Here is a 22,391-nt window from a genome sequence, read left to right on the forward strand (position 1 = left end):
GAGCTAATTATAACAATGTCCTGATAATTTTTCATCACATTTGAAACTTGTTGTGAGCTCAACTTACATTACTACAGAAATATGGCAAGTAAAGTCGTGTTCCAATTCACACAAATAACCTTTATTCTGATTCTTTTTTTTTTGCTTTGAGTAATTGAGTTACACATGTAGATATTTAATTGGGTTTATTGAAATGTTATTCATTCATATTCGATTGTTACTAATCTGTATCCACTGAAATTTATCAAAATGCTGTGATTATAAATGTCATTATGTACTGTAGACACAACCTTTATACAAATAACATTCTACAGTAAACTACAAGAAACACTACAAGTTGGTTGTATGAAATTTGTATTATATAAAGTGCGTTTTATATAATAATATATTATTATCGCCACAATTTTACAGACTATTCACATTAATACTGTTAGCAGTACTAGAGCCCAGCTCTTTCCAATATGTAATGTTGGACATGCATTGGCCAATCCAGCTACTTGGGGACTTTTGGCTCCAGGGTGGATGGGGAGAAATGGGGCCCTTCCCTCTTTGGAGAGGGTCTGAAGACTCAAGCCCCCCCGCAGTTTTGTACTGCATTGGGTGACTGGATAACGCATCTCAGGCTTAAAAAAAAACTCCCAAAACCTGGCAGTGTGCCACAAATCTCTGAGGCCTGGAGGCATGTCTTGGAAATGATCCCTGGAGGGATCAAACATTGATTATTCCAATAATTCAATTATTCACATTCTATGCATTGATAATAAATGAAAACAGAAAACACTCTCTGATCATGATTGATATTTTAAATGTATCAACTGTATAAACTATGTAGTTAAAAAAACTCAAAACAGCATGTACAATTTATTGATACATAGCGTTTTATACTGGATGCACTCAAGGGACAAAGAGGTTCTAGATGAAAATGTTTTCCTCTAATGGAAAGCACATAATAGGCTGTGGAGAAACATTTCATGTGTAATAAAAACAGCTTAATGAGTGTAAGCAATATTATATTAAGCACCTAATGAAGTGGATAGCCATAAATTCAGTTCTTTGTTGGTTAACAAGTTTAGTTAAATGTGAATGTCATTTCCATATAAAATATAAGTGAATATATTAATTCTATTTTGAATGCTCTAAATTACATGAACATAGGTAAAAATTAGGACAGGGATGTTAAAAAGCAGAAGCTATTACTTCTGCATACTGCAATTTACATGGCATCATTTGGAGTTAAAGACCTACCAACTGACCATGACAAGAGCAAACACTGAGATGAAATCTAAATCTACACTACATACACACTGTAATATATTACGACATGCAGAAATAAGAAATAATCAACAGTGACACATTAAAACTCCAAATGCCTCCTTTCATCTCCACATTGACCAGCTTCACCTATCTTGGAGGGAAACATGAGCAGTAGCCAGGGCCAGCAACAGAAATCTCTGTGCCCGGTACACTGATGTCTCTGGGGGCCCTACCTTCTCACCCCTAACCCGATCCCGCACATCCGTCCCCTGCATGTGTGATATTTGAAGCATGAGAATGTTAACTGAAAGATATGCCAGCCTTTAAATAAAGTAAAAATACACTATGACTTTCCACACTGTCTCTCTATTACTGATGATGCAGGCTGTAGTTCTTGTCTAACGTCTCTTGCAAGATCTTCTTGATAACAGTGCTGTGGATGCCTCAGGGGTGGGAGGGATGGTGTCTGCAACCAGCCATTCTCAGTCTCTCATCACCTTCCTCAAATTCAGCCTCTCATCACCATTCTCAGCCCAGAAGCCCGCATCACCTTTCTCTGCCCCCAGTCCCATTACCTTCCTCTGTCCCCAGCCCCATCACCTTCCTCTGCCCCCAGACCATGTCACCTTTTGCCCCGAGTCCCCTTAACCTTCTTCTGCCCCCAGCCCATGTCACCTTCTGCCCCTAGCTCCATCATCTTCCTCTGTCCCAATATCCCATCACCTTCTGCCCCATCACCGTCCTCTGCCCCTTCTACTTCCTCTATCCCCAGCCCCCATCACCTTCCTCTGCCCCAGCCCATGTTATCTTCTGCCCCAGTCCCCTTCACCTTCCATTGCCCCAAGCCCATGCCACCTTCTGCCTCATCACCTTCCTCTGCCCCCAGCCCATGTCACTTTCTGCCCCCAGCCCCCTTCACCTTCCTCTGCCCCCAGCCATTGCCATTTCACCTTCTGCCTCATCACCTTCCTCTGCCCCCAGCCCCTATCAGCTTCCTATGCCCTCTTCACCTTCTACTGTATCCAGGTCCCACTCCCATCATCTTCCCCTTCCGCAGCCCTTATTCCTCTACCATCCCCTCCACACCGCAGCTTTTGCTTGCCGTGCAGCAACGTGACCTATGACATCACGCCACTGCGGCCCGGGCCGCTGCTGAGCCACCTGTAAGAGCCCAGCGCTGCCCTCTGGACCCGGTATGGGTGTTCCCTTAGCCACCCCTTATCGCCGGGCCTGGCAGTAGCATCCTAAACATAATTTTGGGAAAAAAGATTTACATGGGCGTCCTTTCAGTCAACACACTCATCTCTTCTCTATGATTCTGTAATACTGTCTTGTGAAAGAAACAGCAAGATTACCTGGGAAATGTGTGTGGCTTGGAGTTCCCGTTCTACAATCGAAGTGAAAATATCTGCTTTGTTTTGACATGCAGCTATCAGCTCTGGAAGACACTCAATAGTTCCTGTCACATCTTCAGAGTTGCTAACCCTTTTTCTGGAGGTCCATTTTCTAATGGGGAAACACATGCAAACCATTACACATGTGTTATGTCTCACACAGTGGATGACGATCACAAAGTATATCCTATAGGAATCTTTCACTTTCACACATTGCTAAATTTCCATTGCTTGTTCTGGACTATATTTTCAAGTCAAGATACACTCTTCTCGTAATCTATTGGGCAAAGCATTTCTTTTATTGTATGAATGAACTTATGCACTATGCCAGGAGTCCTAAGCTATTTATCTGTTTGTTTTTTACTGTATATACCTGAAGAGATGAAGATGATGTTTTTCAAAGTTAGGCACTGTTAATAAACAGGAGTCATGTATCCATCGAGCTTGAATTACCATTTGTACCAAGTATGTTATGTTTAAAACAGTGACCAGCGAACCATGGTGTGCTGCAACATCCAACATTGCCTAGGAAAGATGGGAAAAAATATTATAATGAATCTCCAATTGCACCTTCCAAAAGATAACAAAAAATAAAAATGGTAGGATACATTTAAGCTAATCATAGCCATGAGATTCTTACCCTGCCACAAGTTATGTTTTACGGATTCACAGATTTATCGGTCATCCATGCATAAATAATTACTAAAAGTATATATTTTATATTACATTCATACTGTAAGTGAAGGAGCTGAGTGTAGTAGGGAAAAAATACTTCAGTAAATTCAATAGAGGAGAACCAGGAAATAACTTTCTCCATAGCGATAAGGCCAGGTAAGAAGAGAAAGAATCACTTAACTTGCTTAACTCAGCTGAAAAGTTCTCAAAGTGTAACTCCAATGTAAAATGGGTACCACAATTTACTAGAACATGTCCTGGTACGTGAAATAGGACTTTTGCATGAAATTAACTAGATGTTGTAAAGTTATAAACACATTAGGGCTGAAGCTGGGTACACACCATTGCAATCCCGGCTGATCGGGTTAAATGCTCCCGATCAGCCGAGCAGTGTGTCCCCAGTGTGACCCCCTGTGAGCTCCCTGCAGGCCCGGCCGTTGCAGGAGCGTTATAAGCCATTTATGCAATGGTCGTCGTCGGCCCGATCGCCCCATATCGAGTGATCGGACCAAGGATTATATAGGTGTACACCCAGCTTAAGTAATAAGACCAGGGGTTAAAATGGGCCGGTACAGGGCGAAACTGCGTTCCGTCACTTCTATTTGAAGATTGAACCAGTGCTGCCTCCTCCGGCCCACCTCAGCCTGGCGCCGGCTGAGATTTCATTACCAACCGGCGCCCGGCTCCTTCACTGCAGCACCAGCCAGAGGCTGGCGTTCACTCCTGAGCTCTGGCTTCCGCAGTGTGCACAATGGGAGACAAGTCATGAGGAGCAGCCTGTCAGAAAGCTGCGGTCGCAGGAAGGCAAGTATACTTTTTTTTGTGTTAGCGGCAATACTACAGGGGGCATTACTATTGGGGGCATTACTACAGGGGGCACTACTACAGGGAGGATTACTATTGGGGCATTACTAAAGGGAGAATTACTATTGGGGCACTAATACTGGGGCATTACTATTGGGGGTACTGCGGGCACCACTACTGAGGGCACTGCATAAGGGGCATTACCATTACTGAGGGCACTGCAAAAGGGGCACTACTACTGGGGGCATTGTATAAGGGGCACTACTGCTGTGGGAAATGTATAAGGGGCACTAATACTGTCTGCATTGTGTGTATTAGGGGCACTACTACTGTGGTGATTGTGTATAAGGGGCATTACTATGGGCATTGTGTATAAGGGGCACTACTGTGGGCAATGTGTAAAAGGGGCACTACTGTGTGTCATAACATGAATAAGGGACACTACTATGTGGTGTAATGTGAATCAGGGGCACTATGGGCGGTGTAATGTGGATAGGATTGTGCTACTATGTGGCGTAATTTGAATTGGGAATACTATTGTATGACAAAGCCCCTTTCTTAAGAAGCGCCCGCTGTCCCTTTATTGAAAAATTGCCAAGGGGGGTGAGTTCTACCACTTCTCTAGGACCATTCTAAGCACCGAATAAGACAGCTAGAGAGTGTATCTTGCGTGATTTATGTTGGCACATGCCCAGAGAGCAGGTGCAAGAATATGTGACTATGCAGACTTACGTGGTTCCTGCTCTAAAGCGGCCCATACACGGGGTGATTTTACACACGATATGCATGATTTCGATCGATCGCAACGATCAATTGTGCATATCGTGTGTGTTTTGGCATGCTGTACGACGGCGATGCGCTTCCCGCCGTCGTACATCCGCATCGTAGATCTTATGGAAAAACCATAAGATCTGCGATCCATCATGCTGTTAAATGGGAAAACGAAGCATCTTGTAAGATGCATCGTTTACCATTCACAACAGCATGCGATGTATGGGGCTAAATTTGAAAATGTCTGAAGGTGTCATATGTTTTCAAATTGCACCGTGTATGGGCCGCATTACTCCTGCCTGCTCCCAGAGGGAAAGGACAGGAGAAGAGATCTAATGACAGCGAACTGCTTCTAACTGCTTAATTGTGAATGTACTCTACAGTATCACTGATATTGATAGGTGCTGTTCTCATACCTCAGTCATATAAAATGCTTTTGTGGGTGTATTTTCATAAATGTGTTTTATATCTATTGATGCTTAATGACGTGTGTGCATTGTGTAAGGAAAACAAAAGATGAAAAAACCATGGGCGCTAGCTGTGTGTTTGACGTAATACTACGGCATATTGATGTCAACATGCATCCTTTTTGTGATGCACACACTTATGCATATGGTCCTATTGTTGCTATCATTTGACAGATAGGTTGGTAAAACGGACCTTCTTTAGCAACATTTGTAACCATGGAACAATCCATGGACTACATCAATTATTCCATGGTTACAGATGCTCACAACCTGTGAAATGGAAGCAACAGCCTGTTTCTGCCTGTTATTGTCAGACCATTTCTGGAAGAAATCCTATTGCATAGAATAGGATTTATTTTTCCCAAGTTGCATTACCCAGTTTGAATTTTTCAATAAGGAGAATTCAAATTTGAGTAATATATATCTTGCCTGACAATCTTGAATCATTTCCAGAGGCAGCTCATTTGCTTCTATTTACGCAGTACCTATGGCAAAATCCAAATCTCTCCACATCATGTAATTTCAGCAGTACCACATACTGAAGACTTTAAATAGATTGATTCTACAGTAATTACTCCAGCAATACCAATGGGATTTTTTAGGTAGTGTTTGGATAGTTAAATATGTAAAGATTTTGCAAATCATACAAAACTGGCTTCATGGAGGCAATTTGATGGGACTTAAGGAAAATTACATTATGACGAAGTTTATTAAAAGCTGATCAGTAAAGACTGTGAAAATGTAAACAATTACTAGCAGGTAGATCCCTTTCTGGCAATGGAATCTGAATTTGGTATTAGCTATTAGGGAGAAGCTTAAAAAAAATCTAAGCTTTTTGGAAGCTTGATAAATTAGTCCAGACGGCTATAATGACAATAATGAAAATAATGGGTACTGTGGTTTGCAGTGTTAGTTTTCCTTTACTTAAATTGCACAGATACTTAAACTGCTATTTCTGAATGTTTATAATTCACCTCAACTTAAGGATCAGAGATAATATTAATCAATTCGGTGTTGAATCTGTGTTAGACCAATGACAATCGATGGTTAACAACCATTGATTGTTCTCCACTCTCAATGGCAATAACGTTTTTTTCTCCTTGGCTCTGAGGGTCGGAGTTTAGCCCCAATCCTGATGGCCCACCAATTGCTATTACTAATCAATGAAGATAAACTTTTGGGGTGGAGCACTATGAGTATTTCAGTCTAAGGTGGCTAGAACCCTTAATCAGGCTTTGGGTCCAGTGTTACCCAGTATTAAGCAACTACTCTCTTGTTTCCAGTTGTGCACTGCAACGGAATATGCTTGCACTGTATAAGTAACTGATAATAGGTGCAGGTTCAATTGTTTTTCAGGCCCCATCTAGAGGGCAGACTCTATCCTGAGTAGTACAGGGCTTTTGTATCATGCGGTTTGGCCTGAAACACATGTGGTTCAGAAGTTTGTAAACCGTATTGGATGTCGATTCAGTTTTCAGATTCCACATTTTACTAACATGGGGTTTGGATCTTAAAACCACAATTGATGTGTGGAGGTTCGCAAGCCATATGCAAAACCGCTCTTTAATTAAATATAAGTTATGGTTCCCGATGTCTCTTCAAAGTTGCAGAAAGGTGCTTTTGGACTACCTTGTGAACATGCCTTTATCCAACAAATTGGTACAAATTATAAGTTGATGTATCATTTAGACAAGACCACCAAATGTTGCTCTGTGTGTGTTTTTTCAGCACTTAAAACATAAGTTCCCTTTCTGTTTGCCTAGCAAATAACAGTGCATGATAAACCAGTCAAACTATACATATAACCTACATGTTTTACTGCCCACCAGAGGAAATGTACAGAGAGCTGTTCCTATTAATCTTAGCATTGAATCTAATGTTTTGCAGACAAACAGAAGGCTGTGGTTACTTAAGACAAACTAAACATGGAAAGCTTCTTTCAACAAAGCAGTTGTTTACACATTCAGATCTTTTTCAATTAAATTAGACAAATTCTCAAGAAGCGCAGAACTGGTTTAGTAATAAAAAGATATGCAAGCAAGTGTGCATCAATTATAGTAGGCTTCAAAGTAGTACACATTTGATTCAGCTACATACCGTCAATTTGCACAACATATACGTACACTAAACACACAATAAATAGACAGGTTTTCAAATATTTAAATGCACAGCATTGAAGAGAGTACTGGAATTTTCAGTAACTGATTGATCCTCTGGAGCCAGAAATGCAGCTATCATGTACTTGCCAGGAATTGAATAGCTTGGATACCTGCATTTTGCAGGGTAAGCAATTCTGTTCACACCAAAATTTTTATCAGTCAAACAGGAAGTCAAGGTACCCCTGTATGTATACAGAAGACAACTGCTACCAACATATATTATTTCAAACAGTATACATTTTATAAGATGATAAAATCCAATTTGTTATAAATAAATTTTTTTCCAATGTACTCTTTTCCACAAGTTTATGTAGATCTAAAAAGACTTATTTAACACTGTGATTTAAAATAAAAAAACATAAGACATACACAGGGCACCAAACAAACTGTATTATTATCTGTATTTAGCTCTACATGAAATAAAAAAAAAATATATAAAAACATTTACTGCATAGGCAGTTTGCAAAGTAAATATGTACCTCACTACTGTAAGGAGAAATAAACTGAATATTAAAGTAAACTTGAAATATAATTATTAGTAATTAAGAGGACTCATGTTTTAACCACAATAGGGTTTCAAGTGAAATATCCACTGTATGACAAATGATCTTCTGAGGTAATACTACAATCTACACAGGTGAAAATGTATTGTTTCAATTAGTCAAGACATGATAACTATCGCTTATCAGAGCTTTGAAACTTCGACACTAAAGCTGGGTACGCAATATACAGATATATCATACACACTGAAAGGCCATCATCTGCTTCTTCCCGCGGGTCCCGATGCCCGGGGGGCGTGTCCCGCCCCCATCCACACGGCTACCGCTGTATATGTACACACTTGCCAATGGACAGATATGTCTGCAGACATATCTGTCTATCGACTGTGCAGCACAGCCAATGCGATATGTCTGTGAACGACGTCGTTCACAGACATATCGCCAATATATCAGCCAGTGTGTAGCCAGCAAGTAGAGTTGGGAACTGGGGAGGGAATGGCAGGTTCATGTAATTGTGACTAAAGGCCGATACACACTAGACGATGTCTAGGGTGTACCGACCTCTTTACCAATACGTCCAGGTGGGGTGCCAGTGTCAGGATGGAATTCTGGCGGTCTTCTGCCGGAGGGCAAGAAGTTAGGGTACTATAGTGTGGAGAGAATAATAATCGAGGGGGCTGTATGTAAGTCTTCCTCATCAGCTAGATCCGAATGTTGGCGAGACCTGACCAAAGGCGCGGAGTCTAACTTACGGGTAGATCTCCGCCAGTGACCCCTCCAATTGGGAAATGGGCTTCTGCTGCACCCAGTAAGCAGGTCGCGGCCCCTTGGTCAGGTAGCCGGAACTAGCAAGAAGAGTGAAGTAAGCTTGGAGGTATACAGACGTGGGGTCAGTACTGGAATGTAGTACTGGAAACTGGTACACGGACTATGCACTGAGGTGTAGCTGAAGTATCCAGACACAGGTTAAGTACTGGAGTGTAGTGCTGGAGACTGGTATACGGACTATGCACTGAGGTGTAGCTGAAGTATCCAGACGCAGGGTAGCGTCGGAGTAGAACACTAGGAATCAGCACACGGAGGATGAACTGAAGTATACGCTGAAGAGTCAGATGTAGGGTAGCGTCAGAGTAACACTAGAGAAACTAATTAGGAAATGACACTGGAATAAACACTAGTAAATATTGCTGGGAACAATCACTGGTAGATACAGTGTGGAGTCTGAAACGATGTCACAGCAAATTGTCACTGGAAGTAGCGAAGTTATTCAGGCATCTTCCTGTTCCTGGAGTCCGACTATATACCCTTAGGTAGCTTTCCATTGGAGGAGAGAGTCAGCTGAGCTGCCAAGGCTACCATTGGATGAGAGACTGTCAGGTGATACAAATAACATGGCCGCACCCATGACTGCCACTGCAGGAACTCCAATAAGGAGGATTGTGTGGAAGTCACCTGGGCCCCAGGGAGAATACTCAGTGTGCCACCCTGAACGTGTATTGCAAAATATCTGTTTTGCACCAGTGTATCTGGTTTGCACATCCAGGTGCATAACTACTCCTTCTCTTGGGAGATGCTTCAGTGCTTATTAATTATATGGGTGCTATCTGACTGATCCTGTAAACACAGCCTGTCAGCCTATCAAGAGGTGCAGTTAGAGGGGGATTCCCATTAGCAATAATCCCTCCTTCTCATCATGGCAGTTCTGTGATTGATGAAAAACTTCTAGGAACCTTTCAGCTTTGCAGTCAGGGGTAAATGTAATAGCCCGCGTCTTGGTTTTGCCTTTTAAATGATTGCTCCTGTAAAACATTGTACAGACTCACCGGAATATCGCCGATGCTTACAAGTCACAGGCTAATACATTTACACCTAAAACTTTTGTGGGAATCCGTCTATGTTTTATTTAATTTTAGTTAAATAAAATAGCCACCTTTATATTTTAATTATGTTTTGATTCTAATGCACTGTTTTTATGTCTTTATATTTTTGCTATAGTGTTTTGTTTTTCCACGGAAAATTTAGTTTAATGAAGACCGCAATTTGACTGGTGGTGTGTCAAAGTTCTAGTGTGCAGTGGGGAAATTTAGTTCAGGAGCAAAAAAACTTTCAACACTCAAAATAACTGAATCCTCTTGATTGACTGGTGGATGGAATCAAGTGGTGCCAGTTTAATTAACATGTTTGTTATGCCTTCAGCAATTATAATTGTTATATGCATGTATTTCTGTGTAAGCTCCACCTAGTGGTCAGGCTGATATCTGTTGGTATGAACTTAGGCTGCTAGAGCAAGCTTCCCAGATGTACTCTGGATAGGTATTAGTTACAAACATATTAATTTACACAAGGACCCATGTAAACATGTGATATACATTTCTCCCCTTCACACAGCACCAAAGGAAAGATCTGATGTCAGTTGTGAATCCTTTTTATCCTTGTATTGCATAATATCAGTGTATGTTGTAATTCTTTAATTCATAAAATAAATGCTTTAGTATGATTCTATTACATTGTTCAGAATTCCATGCCAAAGTGGCACATGGAGGCGCAAAATGTGCCCCATAAAAAGTACAGGACAAGACCCACAGAAACAAAATAAATACCCACAGAAACTGTGCTAAATGATAATGAGTTTTAATCTCATGCTGTATCACACATATATATGTGTGTGTGTTAAAATATATATTTTTTTATTTTTAACAGCCAAATATGTTGGCTATTGAACAGGTGTAAAAGAAACACTTGTTTTGTTATTACATCTTGGATGCATTGTATTATTTGCCTTTTTTTCTTATCACCTTAGCAGAAACTCATTCCTATGAGAGAGTAAACCGATAAGATAACAGTAGGAAAAAAACTGGCTAATTTAGAAACAGAACAAAATTAAGTCACCTCTATGTATTATGTTGCCTATAGTAGTCTATTAAAGTAAGCAAGACTGCAGCTGAGCCTTTGTTTCTCTGCAGATTTAAGTTAGCTGGACAGTAGCAGGGAAGCTAATTGTAAATCAAACAGAAGTTCATGACACTCCCTGCTATTCATTAGGACACCAGCTGATACCAGAATTGATCAAGCCTTGCTGTAGTAAGTCAGCAGGTCTCCCTTGACAACTGAAATCAGCTGTATTCTTTAGTAATGAACATAACAACAGTTGTGTTATTTACAAAGCTTTCATAATGATCTGCAGTTTTTGTTGTTAGCAAACTGTATGTACACATGCAGTATTATCTGTGAAGTATACTCTACATCCTGAAGCATCTATTTTTATTCATCATTAGTAACTTTACATTTAAGTATGTGATAAGCATATTTTTGTTCCTTTCAATCTTAAATATCATTGAGGTTACATTTTACATATCTCATCTTGTCAGCAAATCCCTTGTGTAATAGGGAATTCTTTCTCAATGTTGGATTTTGTTCTTAATTAATGTCACTGGTAACACTGTCTTTGGTGTTCACGTCTATTGCAACATGTAGACAGCTAGGTTTATTAACCTGGGATTTGGTAGAAGGCTTTGGAGTGCCTTTAACCCTTCATACAAATCCATCAGTTGCTAAAATTTAGAAGCATATTTAACACAGTTTGATGAATATAAATGAAAAGTTTTGATCAATAATAACTTTAAATAGCACCATAAAGTGGGTGAGTTGAGTATGTTGTTTATTTATTTTTCTAATTCAACACATTTAAAACAAAGAAAATTACATTTTAATTTGTTATCACTTAAGTTCAAAATCACTATGCTAGAAAAAATGTTTGAAGATTGTTGAGTGGTGAAAAAGGAACTGTCCAAATGCCACAAATCTTCCAATTTGTAGACGTGTCCTATAAGCATGAAGAGAGACTTGTAGAGAAGTCTGCTAGATCCAAACTTGATTATGCGGCTTTAAAAGTCTTACGTAGAACAAGTCACATTCAAAATACTTGTCAAACAGCAATCCTATTAGGCAAACATATGTACTAATGAAGATATTTTGCTGCATTTATTTTGAAGATTACATACACTGGGTGATAAGCTTATTAGTAAGACCCAGGGCCGGTGTAATGTGGTAATCTCCTCCCCTTCCCTGTTTCCTCTGCTGTTGGAGCCACCTCCCTTTCTGACCTAAGCACCTTCAATCATATTCTCTTTAATTTAGAACATTTCAAAATACTGTCATAGCTGGGACTCAAACCTATCACCTCACACTTTGCAGTCATTCACCTTACCAATGGAGACATTTGATGCTACAAAGTAAGCCTGTGAAATCTAACTATATGAAGCTACTTCACATTCTCCTTAATGTAAAATACAGTCATACCTGGGATTCAAATCTATCACCTCATACTTTGAAGTCAGTCACCTTACCAATGGAGCCATTTGCTTCTGAAAAGGAAGCTAGTGAAATATAACTATATGAAGCTTCTTCATATTCTCCTTAATTTAAAATATATTCATACCTGGGATTTGAACCTATCACTTCATACTTTGCAGTCACCTTACCGATGGAGCCATTTGCTCCTGCATTAGAAATCTCTGAATGCTATCTAACTATATGAGGGCTCAAATTTATAGTTTGCAGGGGGGCGTCGAACACCCTAGCTCCGACCCTGGTTAGACCTGCCCTTTCTATGTAGCATAGGGGATAAATCAGGGAATGTATGATAGTGTGCTTGCAGTGGGTTATGGAACTATGAAACACTTTAAGAATGTTACTGTCTGGTCTGCTTAGTCTTATTACCTGATGTTTTATGCTACTGAAAGACCAGACAATAGCAAAAAAACTACACAATTTCATGGCTCAAATCTGCAGACATACCGTACACTCTAAACAGAAATGGTATAAGAAAAGACTAAGTGCGCAGTCAATTAGCAGCTAGTTAGAGGTTGTCAGCCTCTTGAGGTATAGGAGAATATATATCTATGGAAACCAGCGCTTGTATTAGCAAAAATTATTATAAAAAAATCATTGACTAAGAAACCAATGTATAAAAATCACATGTATCCCATTTATTACATATCAAGTATAAAATTGACACATAAAAGCTCAATAATTATTGTCTGCTGCTAGGAGGACTTCTGTATCAATAATGAGTTAGACACTAGCTGTAATAGGAATTATCCTCAGGAAAAAAGTATTTGCAAAGTTCATATGCAGCAAATATTTACCAAGTGGAGTAATCTTTAGGCAAGGAAATATGTATCCAACAGTCCAAAATCCGTGTACAGCAGGAGTCACATCCAAGATTTATGCGGCAATGGTGAGAACAGATTAACACGTTTTTCTGGACAATAAACGTCCAGCTTCTTCAGAAAAATGTTTCTTAGTCAATGATTTTTATTAATAATTTTTTGCCAATACAAGCGCTGGTTTCCATTACCGTACACTTTGAAGGTGGTAGGATAAGGTGCCAAATTAAAATGGCAAAGTAGTAATAGCCTTCCCAGTCACAAGGTTTCAATCAAATCTGTTTATAGTTAGAGGGGATTGTAATGGAGTGTGATTTTGTACAGTCCTGGAGATATCAAGGTTTTGTTTTTTATTTGGGTGAGTTGCTTATCTCCATATGTATGTCACCAGGTTTCAATCCAATGTGTTCAGAGTGTATTAGGGATGTAATGGAGTGTAATTTTGTAAATATCCCAGCTTTCTGTGATTTTTTTGGGGGGGATGAATATTGCCATAAATATTAGAGTATAAAATGCAGAAAAATTGCCAGGAAACAACTGTTCTAAAAGCTGAAAGTTGCGGTCCCAATTTTTCATTATATACAAATTGCAAGAAGAATAGGTGTCAGTCATTGCCAAACACACCACAAAAAACATTGCTAAACAACAGAGGTGCCTTTGGGCAGCGATATAGCTATCTGGTCTCTCCTATATAATATATAGGGTAGTCCCCTTCCCTACTTTTCCCATAATAGCTCCATGCTGTTCAGCAGTGAGTATGCTCCTGGGGGGATTTGCATATAATCATGCCCCCCCCAACATAGAGGTAACTAGCCCATTGCTGTATGACTTTGGGTCCTTCCTGGTACCAAATAATAATGCATACATTTGTTCCCCTTATAAAATTACAAATGCTCTCTGGTACCTAAATAAATTTAAAATAATAAATTAGTGCCCACTTTTTACAATATAGGATGTGTTTCCTATTAAAACAAATAATTAAATGCTGCCCCATCTAAATAAATAAATATTCTGCCACCTTATTCATATAATAATAATAATGTAGCACCCCAATTGGATAAAAAACAAAAGATTTTTTCCCCTGACAATATGTACTAAATCCCTTGTTTGTTGCTTGATCCAACACGTTTTATGGATTTATTTATTTTTAAATAGAAACAAAACAGCCCAAACACAACTTGCTTCGAAGGGTCCAGGCTGTGAAATTAGTTACATTTAGTCAATTTGGCTAGTTAGTATTCAGACAGCCAATCAGGGGCTTAGTCTTATCTCCAAGATAAGACACAACAAATCAGGCTCTCCTTAGCTCCAGATCTGTCTGCCACAGAATATACATATTTTAGGTGAAAAAAAAAGGTCTGAATTACAAGTAATGACCACCTCATGCAAGGATTGGCATGGTGCAAGTCAACCACATCAAGGTTCGTCATCAATCACAACAACTAATGAACCTCCCCCTTAAGTAGTCGAAGAGGGTATTGGTTTTAATTTCTTGGCAAGGAACCCATCCTCCTAAATACAAAACTGGATGATTTAGTTCCTCAAAGTCTTCACACGGAAGCCCAAAGTACTACTCAGAAATATTTTAAAGAAACCATATTGTCTAAAAGTTGAGGACCTAATGAAAGGGCACTGACATAGTACCTATTTTCTCACAAAATACAGCCCAACATCTTGTAGACCAATGAATGCTATTAGAGGAGCTGTTAGGAAGAGACAATTGTAACGGCAGAAAAAGCTGGTGATGCTCAGAGAACAAGTGTACCTCCTTTTTCATTTAGACAATGTGTAATTCAAAGGCTGGACTTTATTAACTAACATCTTAAGACAGCTGTTTTCTAAATTGCACTCCAGATAATTGACTTAATGTTTAACCAAGGCAAATTTAATAAGGATTTCAGTAAGACCTGCAGTATAAAGATTTAAGGACTGCATATAGTCTATTTAGATGACCCTGACAATATAAACTTTAAAAAGTATGCTGCAGCATAATGTTGAGGAATGAGGAATACCTAATCAAAAAGTAAGCAAGGTGCAATTGAGTCCAATACAAATTTTATTGATTGGCCCCAACATGGAGAATTAACGGGTTATAAATCATAGCGAGTATGATATCCTAACTTTTGTTTTGACTTCATGTAAGGACTCTCTGATGTACCTAGGGGTCCACATAACTAAAACTTATCAGTAACTTTATAAGGTTAATTACCCTCGCTTTCTAAACATTGATAGCACATGTACTATTTTATTTCTTGGGTAGGTCAGATAAATGTGAAAAAAAAGATTAATTTATTTTCTACGGTTCTGTACTTTTTTCAAACGCTCCTGTTCACAGTACCATCTTGTGTACTCAACTCACTTCAATGCTCATATTGTAAATATATCTGGGATAATAAAAAGCCAATAAACAGTATGTCGGGATATTTTGGCTAAGCAGTCTTCCAGAGTGTCACGGAATCGGGATTTAGTCACTCTTATCCTGTCTGGCAGTGCTTTATTAAGGTGGGTCTATCTATTACAGAGCACTGTCAATCTATTCCGAGGTTCACGGGCTCAACCATGTTGTCTGTGATCAGGTGAGCATTAACATCCAGTCTTTACCTGCTGCTGGGTTCACATGACTACCTCCTTCTATCCCTGACAAGAAAGTCCTATTTAAGCCTGCACCTGAGACCAACACATCGTCGGAACAATGTGGTTCTTTACCTCCCTGTGATCTCACTCACCAGTGAGTAAGAACTACCTCCGATCCAATGCTGAACCTACGCTGCTGACTACTGGATTCCTGTAAGCCACTGCTTCGGAGTCTGTTCCATCTACTCTGCAGTATTGTGCTGTGTCCAGCTTCCAGTCTTAACCTTACCAGCCTGTGTTCAAGCTCTGGTCCCAGTCCAGTTCTAGCCCGTGGTACTACTCTGGCTAGCTGCTGTTCTCACTGGCACCATTGTGGTTCAAACCTGCAGTTCTATTCCGTGGCTGGCTGCTGTTATCACTGGTCCCATTCCGGCTTCACTCTCCGGTTCCACTCCGGCTACTCTGCTGTTACCTCTGGTCATATTCTGGTTCAAGTCTCCGGTTTCATCTCAGGTTCCACACCTGCAACCTCCGGTTCTTATCCGGCTTATCTACAGTCCAAGTCTCAGCTATTCCAGTGATTCCAGCCTGCTTGTATTCTGAAGTCTCCTGGGTTTACAAAGACTTTCCTCTTAAGCCGCAGTGACATCATCTACTAGCAAGTCTCCTGAGTATATCTCTCCTACTCAATGCAGGTTCAAGTGGACTTTATCCTCATTGTGCTTCAGTTTACTTTCTGCTCTGCATTATGGGCCTGATCAGCAAGGATCACTATTGCTAAAGCGTATGCGGACTGCCGACTGTTGCATACTGCGCATGCATCGCAGTGCGCGAAGGCATCACTGCAATTGCAGTGCAATTATGGAGACCACATAGAACCATCGCAGAATGATTGACAGGCAGTGAGCGTTTGAGGATGGTGGTCAGAGAAATGCAGACGTGCCTGTCCGTTTGAATGCCGTTGCATGGGCATGCATAAATTAGCCCCTGCGACTGCATACCCAGCTTGAGTACTCTCTGCATGCAATGAGGTTACCAATTTAGAGGTAAGGTCAGGGCTGCTGTAATTCTGCGTGAGGGGTCAATGGTACTCGATGTTTCCGATGTTTGAGGTTTGCAAGGTATTACAGATTTGAGAGAGGCAAAGTGGGTGTCTGCATGTTGTCCGTGCGAGTGCTTTGCGATTGCAAGCATTAGCATACTTTCGCAGAAGACCTGCGTGCGCAATTGCAGGCGTGATCACATCAGCGATCCTTGCTGAATCAGCCCTATATTGCTTACACTCAGCACTGAAGCTCCTGATTTACTTTGGGACTCACTAGTCACTATACCACTGGTACCACTTTCAATTGTGGATGTTGATCTGTGGGTCCTCTCCCTAGAGTGTTGGGGTTTGCACTGAGTTTCTGCTACAGCACTCATTCCGGTGGTAGGGACTGGGTGCTGGACCTAGACTCCTCCTTGAAGATTTAGGCTCCAATGACCCAGCTCTGATAATCCGTCTGCAGCATCTGTTAGCAGATTCCAGGCGGGCTACCGATTACCTGAATTACTCACTGCTCTCTCAAACACTGGTTCTGGCCCCTTATTCTTATGTTTTGCTCAATTGGTTCCAGGGGCAGACTGGTAGCCTTGCAGGTATCACTGACCTCTCTGAAGGCACCAGGCATTTACCACATGAGTCCCACCCATGAGTAGACTACTGAGTCAACCACCACTATTCTGCTACAACCAGTCAGGCCAGTCCATGGGTCCTAACTTGGATCTAAAAACCCTAAATGTGACACAGAGGAGGACTGGGGCTGCCTATGCTCCTTAGGTATTATAATGCTCCTGTCAGATGGTTGCTTGGCATTCTCATCATCAAACTAAGCGTTGGGTGGATCTGTAGTGTGCCATGGTGGGGGTGGATTCAATTTCATCTACCTTGGCTATTGAACAAACACACAGACCTAAGTTTGCCCTTCCGGTTCCTAGGGTCATGTCCACGCTGTCCAATTGGGAAAGGCTTAACTAGAAATTTATCATCTCCAAATAACCGTCCCCTTAGACTCCATTATGAAACAATTCTTTTTGTCATTCACTATGGCGCATTCTGGATTGTTGAAGTTATCACTTGTTTTTGACATGTTAGAGGTAAATTGCCCTGCAGTCTTTTGCAGATATCCAGGAAAGACATGGAATTCCTCACGCTTGTTTCTATAAATATCTACAAATCTGCCATTTTGTAAACTCCTCATTACCCTATGCACGTCTCATAGCCCTTTCCCAATGGAAAGACTCTGTATATACAGACCCAATGATAGAGGAACCATTTCTTTTATATTCCATTCTATTATGACATTGGAGTCCCTTCCTCTCGCCATGCATGAACTTGCGTGGGAGACGGATTTGGGCCTCTTGCTGGGCGATGACACTTGGGACATGGCATGAACCACCATATCAAAATGCTCAATTAGGTCTTGTTTCTGAGTTATTATTATCATCTTTTATTTATATGGTTATAAATATTGCTGCATAGCACTTAAATAAGCAGCATGGTGTCAGCAACCAAGTGTAAGGTGCTGTTGCACGCAATCCACATGCAATGCCGACGTTCACGTAATTGAGCGATTCTTAGCAGCTGTGCATGTACAGAAATGAAAGAAAAAAAAAACCTATGGTGAGTGCGTGAAACAGAGTTTATGCACAAAGATGCTGATGTGATCGGGACAGACCATATCAGAAATGGGGAGGAAAAGTGACCAGCGTTAATGGGCGGTGTGTAGAAATGAACGCAGAAAAAGTCAATCTCATGGGCGAGTTTTGGGAGCATCATGGGCATGCCAGTGAATTTGGCTGCATTCTCAGATGCACAGCTGCATCCATAGGAGGCCAGAGTCAGACAGTGAAACTGCACCTTTCACAGGGCTGGTGCTAGGGTCAATGGTATGCCGATGGTGGCATCTAAAGAATCACTGGTGGTATTACAACATGCAGAGACGCCAACAGTGAGCGTCTCAGTCCTTGCACATTCAGATGCGCACTTGTACCAGGGGAAGGACTCATAATAGCATTTGCAGCCGTGACTCCAGCAACAAACGCAAGAGTGAGCGCAGCTGCATCTATCTGTGTATCAGGCACAGAACTTCCTGTTTAGATATTTAAGCCCTACAGCAGGGGTATCAAACTCGTGACCATCCAGCTGCTGTGGGACTACATATCACAGCATGCCCTGGTACAGTTTTAGCATGCCTTAACAGCAAAACTGTGGTAGTGCATGCTGGGATATGTAGTTCCACTGCCGCTGGAGGGCCGCAAGTTTGACACCACTGCCCTACAGCCACCACAACCCTGCATTACATCCTGAAGAAGAACTCAACGCTCGAAACGTGTTAAGGACTGCAGGACCACACCACAGCAACCCTATACCTGAACCGCTTGTTAGACACTGCTGGCATTATCAGGATTGCCCTCAGTGCACTTAAAATGCTGAATATACATCTGAGTTGCGGTACACAGGTCTTGGGCCACAAATTGTTGTGTTTTTTTTTTCATATGCATCATTTACCATATAATTTGATGCAGGATTCCAATGTTTCTTACTTATTAGCTATCTGGAGCCTAATTATTTTTGTTTTAATATATTATATATAATATCATATGCTTTTTTTACTTCACCTATTGGCTATTTGGAGCCTAATTAAATAACAAATTTAATACATTATTTTTATATACAGTACTACGCTATATTTTGCCTTCGTTTCTCTATCCAAATATATGAAACTCCATTGAAATCAAACCCTAAGACAAGTAAAACATTTTTTATTCTATTTATATAAGGTTTAGTGCCACTTGGTTTGTACACCACCTTTTATTATTGTGTATAGGGCAGTCCTGGCCAACCAGTGACTTCACATCTGCTGTGAAACATGCCCTGCAACAGATTTGCTATTAGAGACTGCGAAAACTGTGGCAGGGCAAATCTGGACTTGTAGTTTCACAGTAGCTGTAGAGCCACAGGATGGCCAGGCTTGCTCTATACACAATAATAAAATTTTTTTTAAAAGTCACTAATTTGCATAGAACTTTTTTTTTTGTTTTTTGGGGGGGGGGGGAGCTGTTTCATGCCGTTCCTCAGCAGTTAAGCTAAATTTACAATTCCTTTGAAGGATCCAGCATACACAACAAATATTAGCATCCAATGAGCTCTTCTGGTAGGCCTCATTTATGAGAAAGCCACACACTTACACAACCAAGTCAAGGTATAGAATGTTGTAATCAGGGCTTGCTGGTAAGTTGTTGTTAATGTGATCATCATATATTGTTGGAAGAAAAAAAGTATTGAAATGTTTGATTGTAGTTTTCTGGGATGCAGTGGCGGCCCTAGCGAGTAAACTCAATAATTGTCAGAGATCCATGGTCTTTTCTTCTGGGGCTCCCTATTACATCTTTGGATAAACTATCAGATAAGCTAGTCTCCCAGATCCTTAATGCAACTAGATGACTTATAGCTTCTCATTGGAATAAACCTGACCCTCCCTCCTTACAAGCAGTCTACAATAAAATATGGCATATAGCAGCTATGGAAAAGATAACTGCTTTCCTTCACAACAGACACCCAAATTTATTCAAATTTGGAGTCCTTGGTTTACTCTAAATCAGCCCTCCTTCACTAACGCTGCTCCTAGAAATATTGTGGATCTTCTCGTTTAATTACTTATCTCCCTCACAGACCTCACTTGCTGTATGTCTACATGGACGATTAGAGCTCTTTCGTTTCCTTCTCTTTGATACCTCACTTTTCTCTCTCTTTTTGACCCCGGGCAAACTCCCCCCTTCCCTTCCTTAATTACATTAGCATTTATCATCTATGTGTTTGTATTCATTTTCTGTTACGAGGGTTGTTCAAAAAGTAATGCCTAAATGCTCACAACTCAAATTTTATTATAGATACAGATTTGAAAATTTGCAGTAAAATACTTTGAAGTCTTAGTAACAGAATGACTCTACTCAAAAAATTCACCATCTGCCCTCAAACATTTTCTCCACCTCTTAACCCAAGCTGTGAATCCACTTTGGAAAAATTCCAGTGGTTGGTGTTTGACCCAGGAACGTATGGCATTTTTAACAACCTCTATGTCTTTAAAATGTTGTCCCCAGAGACAGTATTTGAGAAGGCCAAACAGATGAAAGTCAGAAGGGGTCAAATCAGGACTATATGGTGGATTTTGGCAATGGCCGCAGATCGAAGTGTGAGGTCTGGCATTGTCGTCGTGTAAGATGACATTTGACAGTGGAATTGTTGACCTTTTTTTGCGGCTGGCTTCTTTCAGCTTCTTAAGCATAATAATGTATCGATCACTGTTGATTGATTGGTTTGGTTCCAAGTAATCGATGAGAATAACACCTCGGCAATCCCAGAAGAATGTGGTCATGACTTTGTTTACGGAATTGCTGTGATTTAAACTTTTTTGGCCTAGGCGAACTTAGGTGTTTCCATTGCTTTGATTGGGCCTTTGTTTCTGGGTCATAAAGGAATACCCAGGTCTCATCTCCTGTAATGACATTTTCCAAAAACGTCTCAGGGTTGGCTTCAAAGTAGGTCAAAAGGTCATTCGCACAATTCCACCCTCTGGGCTTTATGATCCCTGGTTAATTGCTTTGGAACCCATTTAGCACACACTTTACGATGTCCCAAATCATTGATTTATGTTTTTACAGTGCCATGGCTACATTCAAGTTCATCACTGATATCTCTGATGGTCACACGACGGTCTTTCTGAATCATGGCATTGACTTTGTGTTGGTTCTCTGCTGTCACTGCAGTTGATGGTCAGCCACCACGAGGTTTGTCGCACACGGACGATACTCCCGATTGAAAACGCTTCATCCACCTTCTGACATTGCTAAATTCAATTGTATGCTCACCATACACTTTTTTCAGTCTTCTGTGGATTTCTGTAGCACTGCAGCCTTCTTTTTCCAGAAATTCAATGATGGCTCTTTGTTTCATCTTGGATTCCATGGTATTTCTTGGACTACCTAAACAAAAATACATATATAGCTAACAGACAAATTAAACTACAAACTGACAAAGTTTCAAATAAATATTGCATATTATTTCAGAGTTATGAGCATTTAGGCATTACTTTTTGGACAGCCCTCGTATTTCTATGATTATGTACTGCTACATTTGAAAATACAATGAAAAAAAAAAAAAGATTGAAATGTTTATTCTTGGAATATGCATTTTCTTTCAATACAGTAGAGTTTACATAATTATTTATTTAAACAAATGCTACATGTTAATTATATGAACACCACTGTAGCACACCAACGTAGCATGGCCTCCACTTGGACCACTGTTTTCAAATATACTGCTATCTAGCTCAAGTCAAGATTAGCTGAGGCTAAAGATTTGAAAGCAGCAGTTTAAGGGGCCTATTCATTAAACGTAAAAATTCAATTGAGATAATTAGCTTTAGAACTCTCATGGAGTTCTAGCTAATTATAGGTGGAATTCATCATTCCACCTCTCAATAAGTATCTATTCCGAAAAGCTGTCATTTTTGCGATGACAGCTTTTCGGGAAATAGATACTTTTCCCTGCCTACACTACCTTATCGCGTCTGGAAACAGTGCT

At 40.4% G+C, this 22,391-nt stretch overlaps 1 protein-coding gene across 2 annotated transcripts in view; it reads right to left on the bottom strand.

The window, feature by feature from the left end:
• ASCC3 (activating signal cointegrator 1 complex subunit 3) overlaps window positions 1-22,391 on the bottom strand; it is an 884,679-nt gene that overhangs the window by 12,916 nt on the left and 849,372 nt on the right. For both annotated transcript variants that reach the window (XM_088472337.1, XM_088472346.1), the window contains exons 38-39: window positions 3,022-3,173; window positions 2,610-2,760 (exon numbers count right to left, since the gene is read on the bottom strand). In XM_088472337.1, coding sequence (XP_088328463.1) covers window positions 2,610-2,760; window positions 3,022-3,173 — 303 coding nt within the window. The remainder of the gene's footprint in view (window positions 1-2,609; window positions 2,761-3,021; window positions 3,174-22,391) is intronic.

Source organism: Taudactylus pleione, unplaced genomic scaffold (assembly GCF_031769625.1).
Source record: "Taudactylus pleione unplaced genomic scaffold, aTauple2 ptg000015l, whole genome shotgun sequence".
NCBI classification, from domain to species: Eukaryota; Metazoa; Chordata; class Amphibia; order Anura; family Myobatrachidae; genus Taudactylus; species Taudactylus pleione.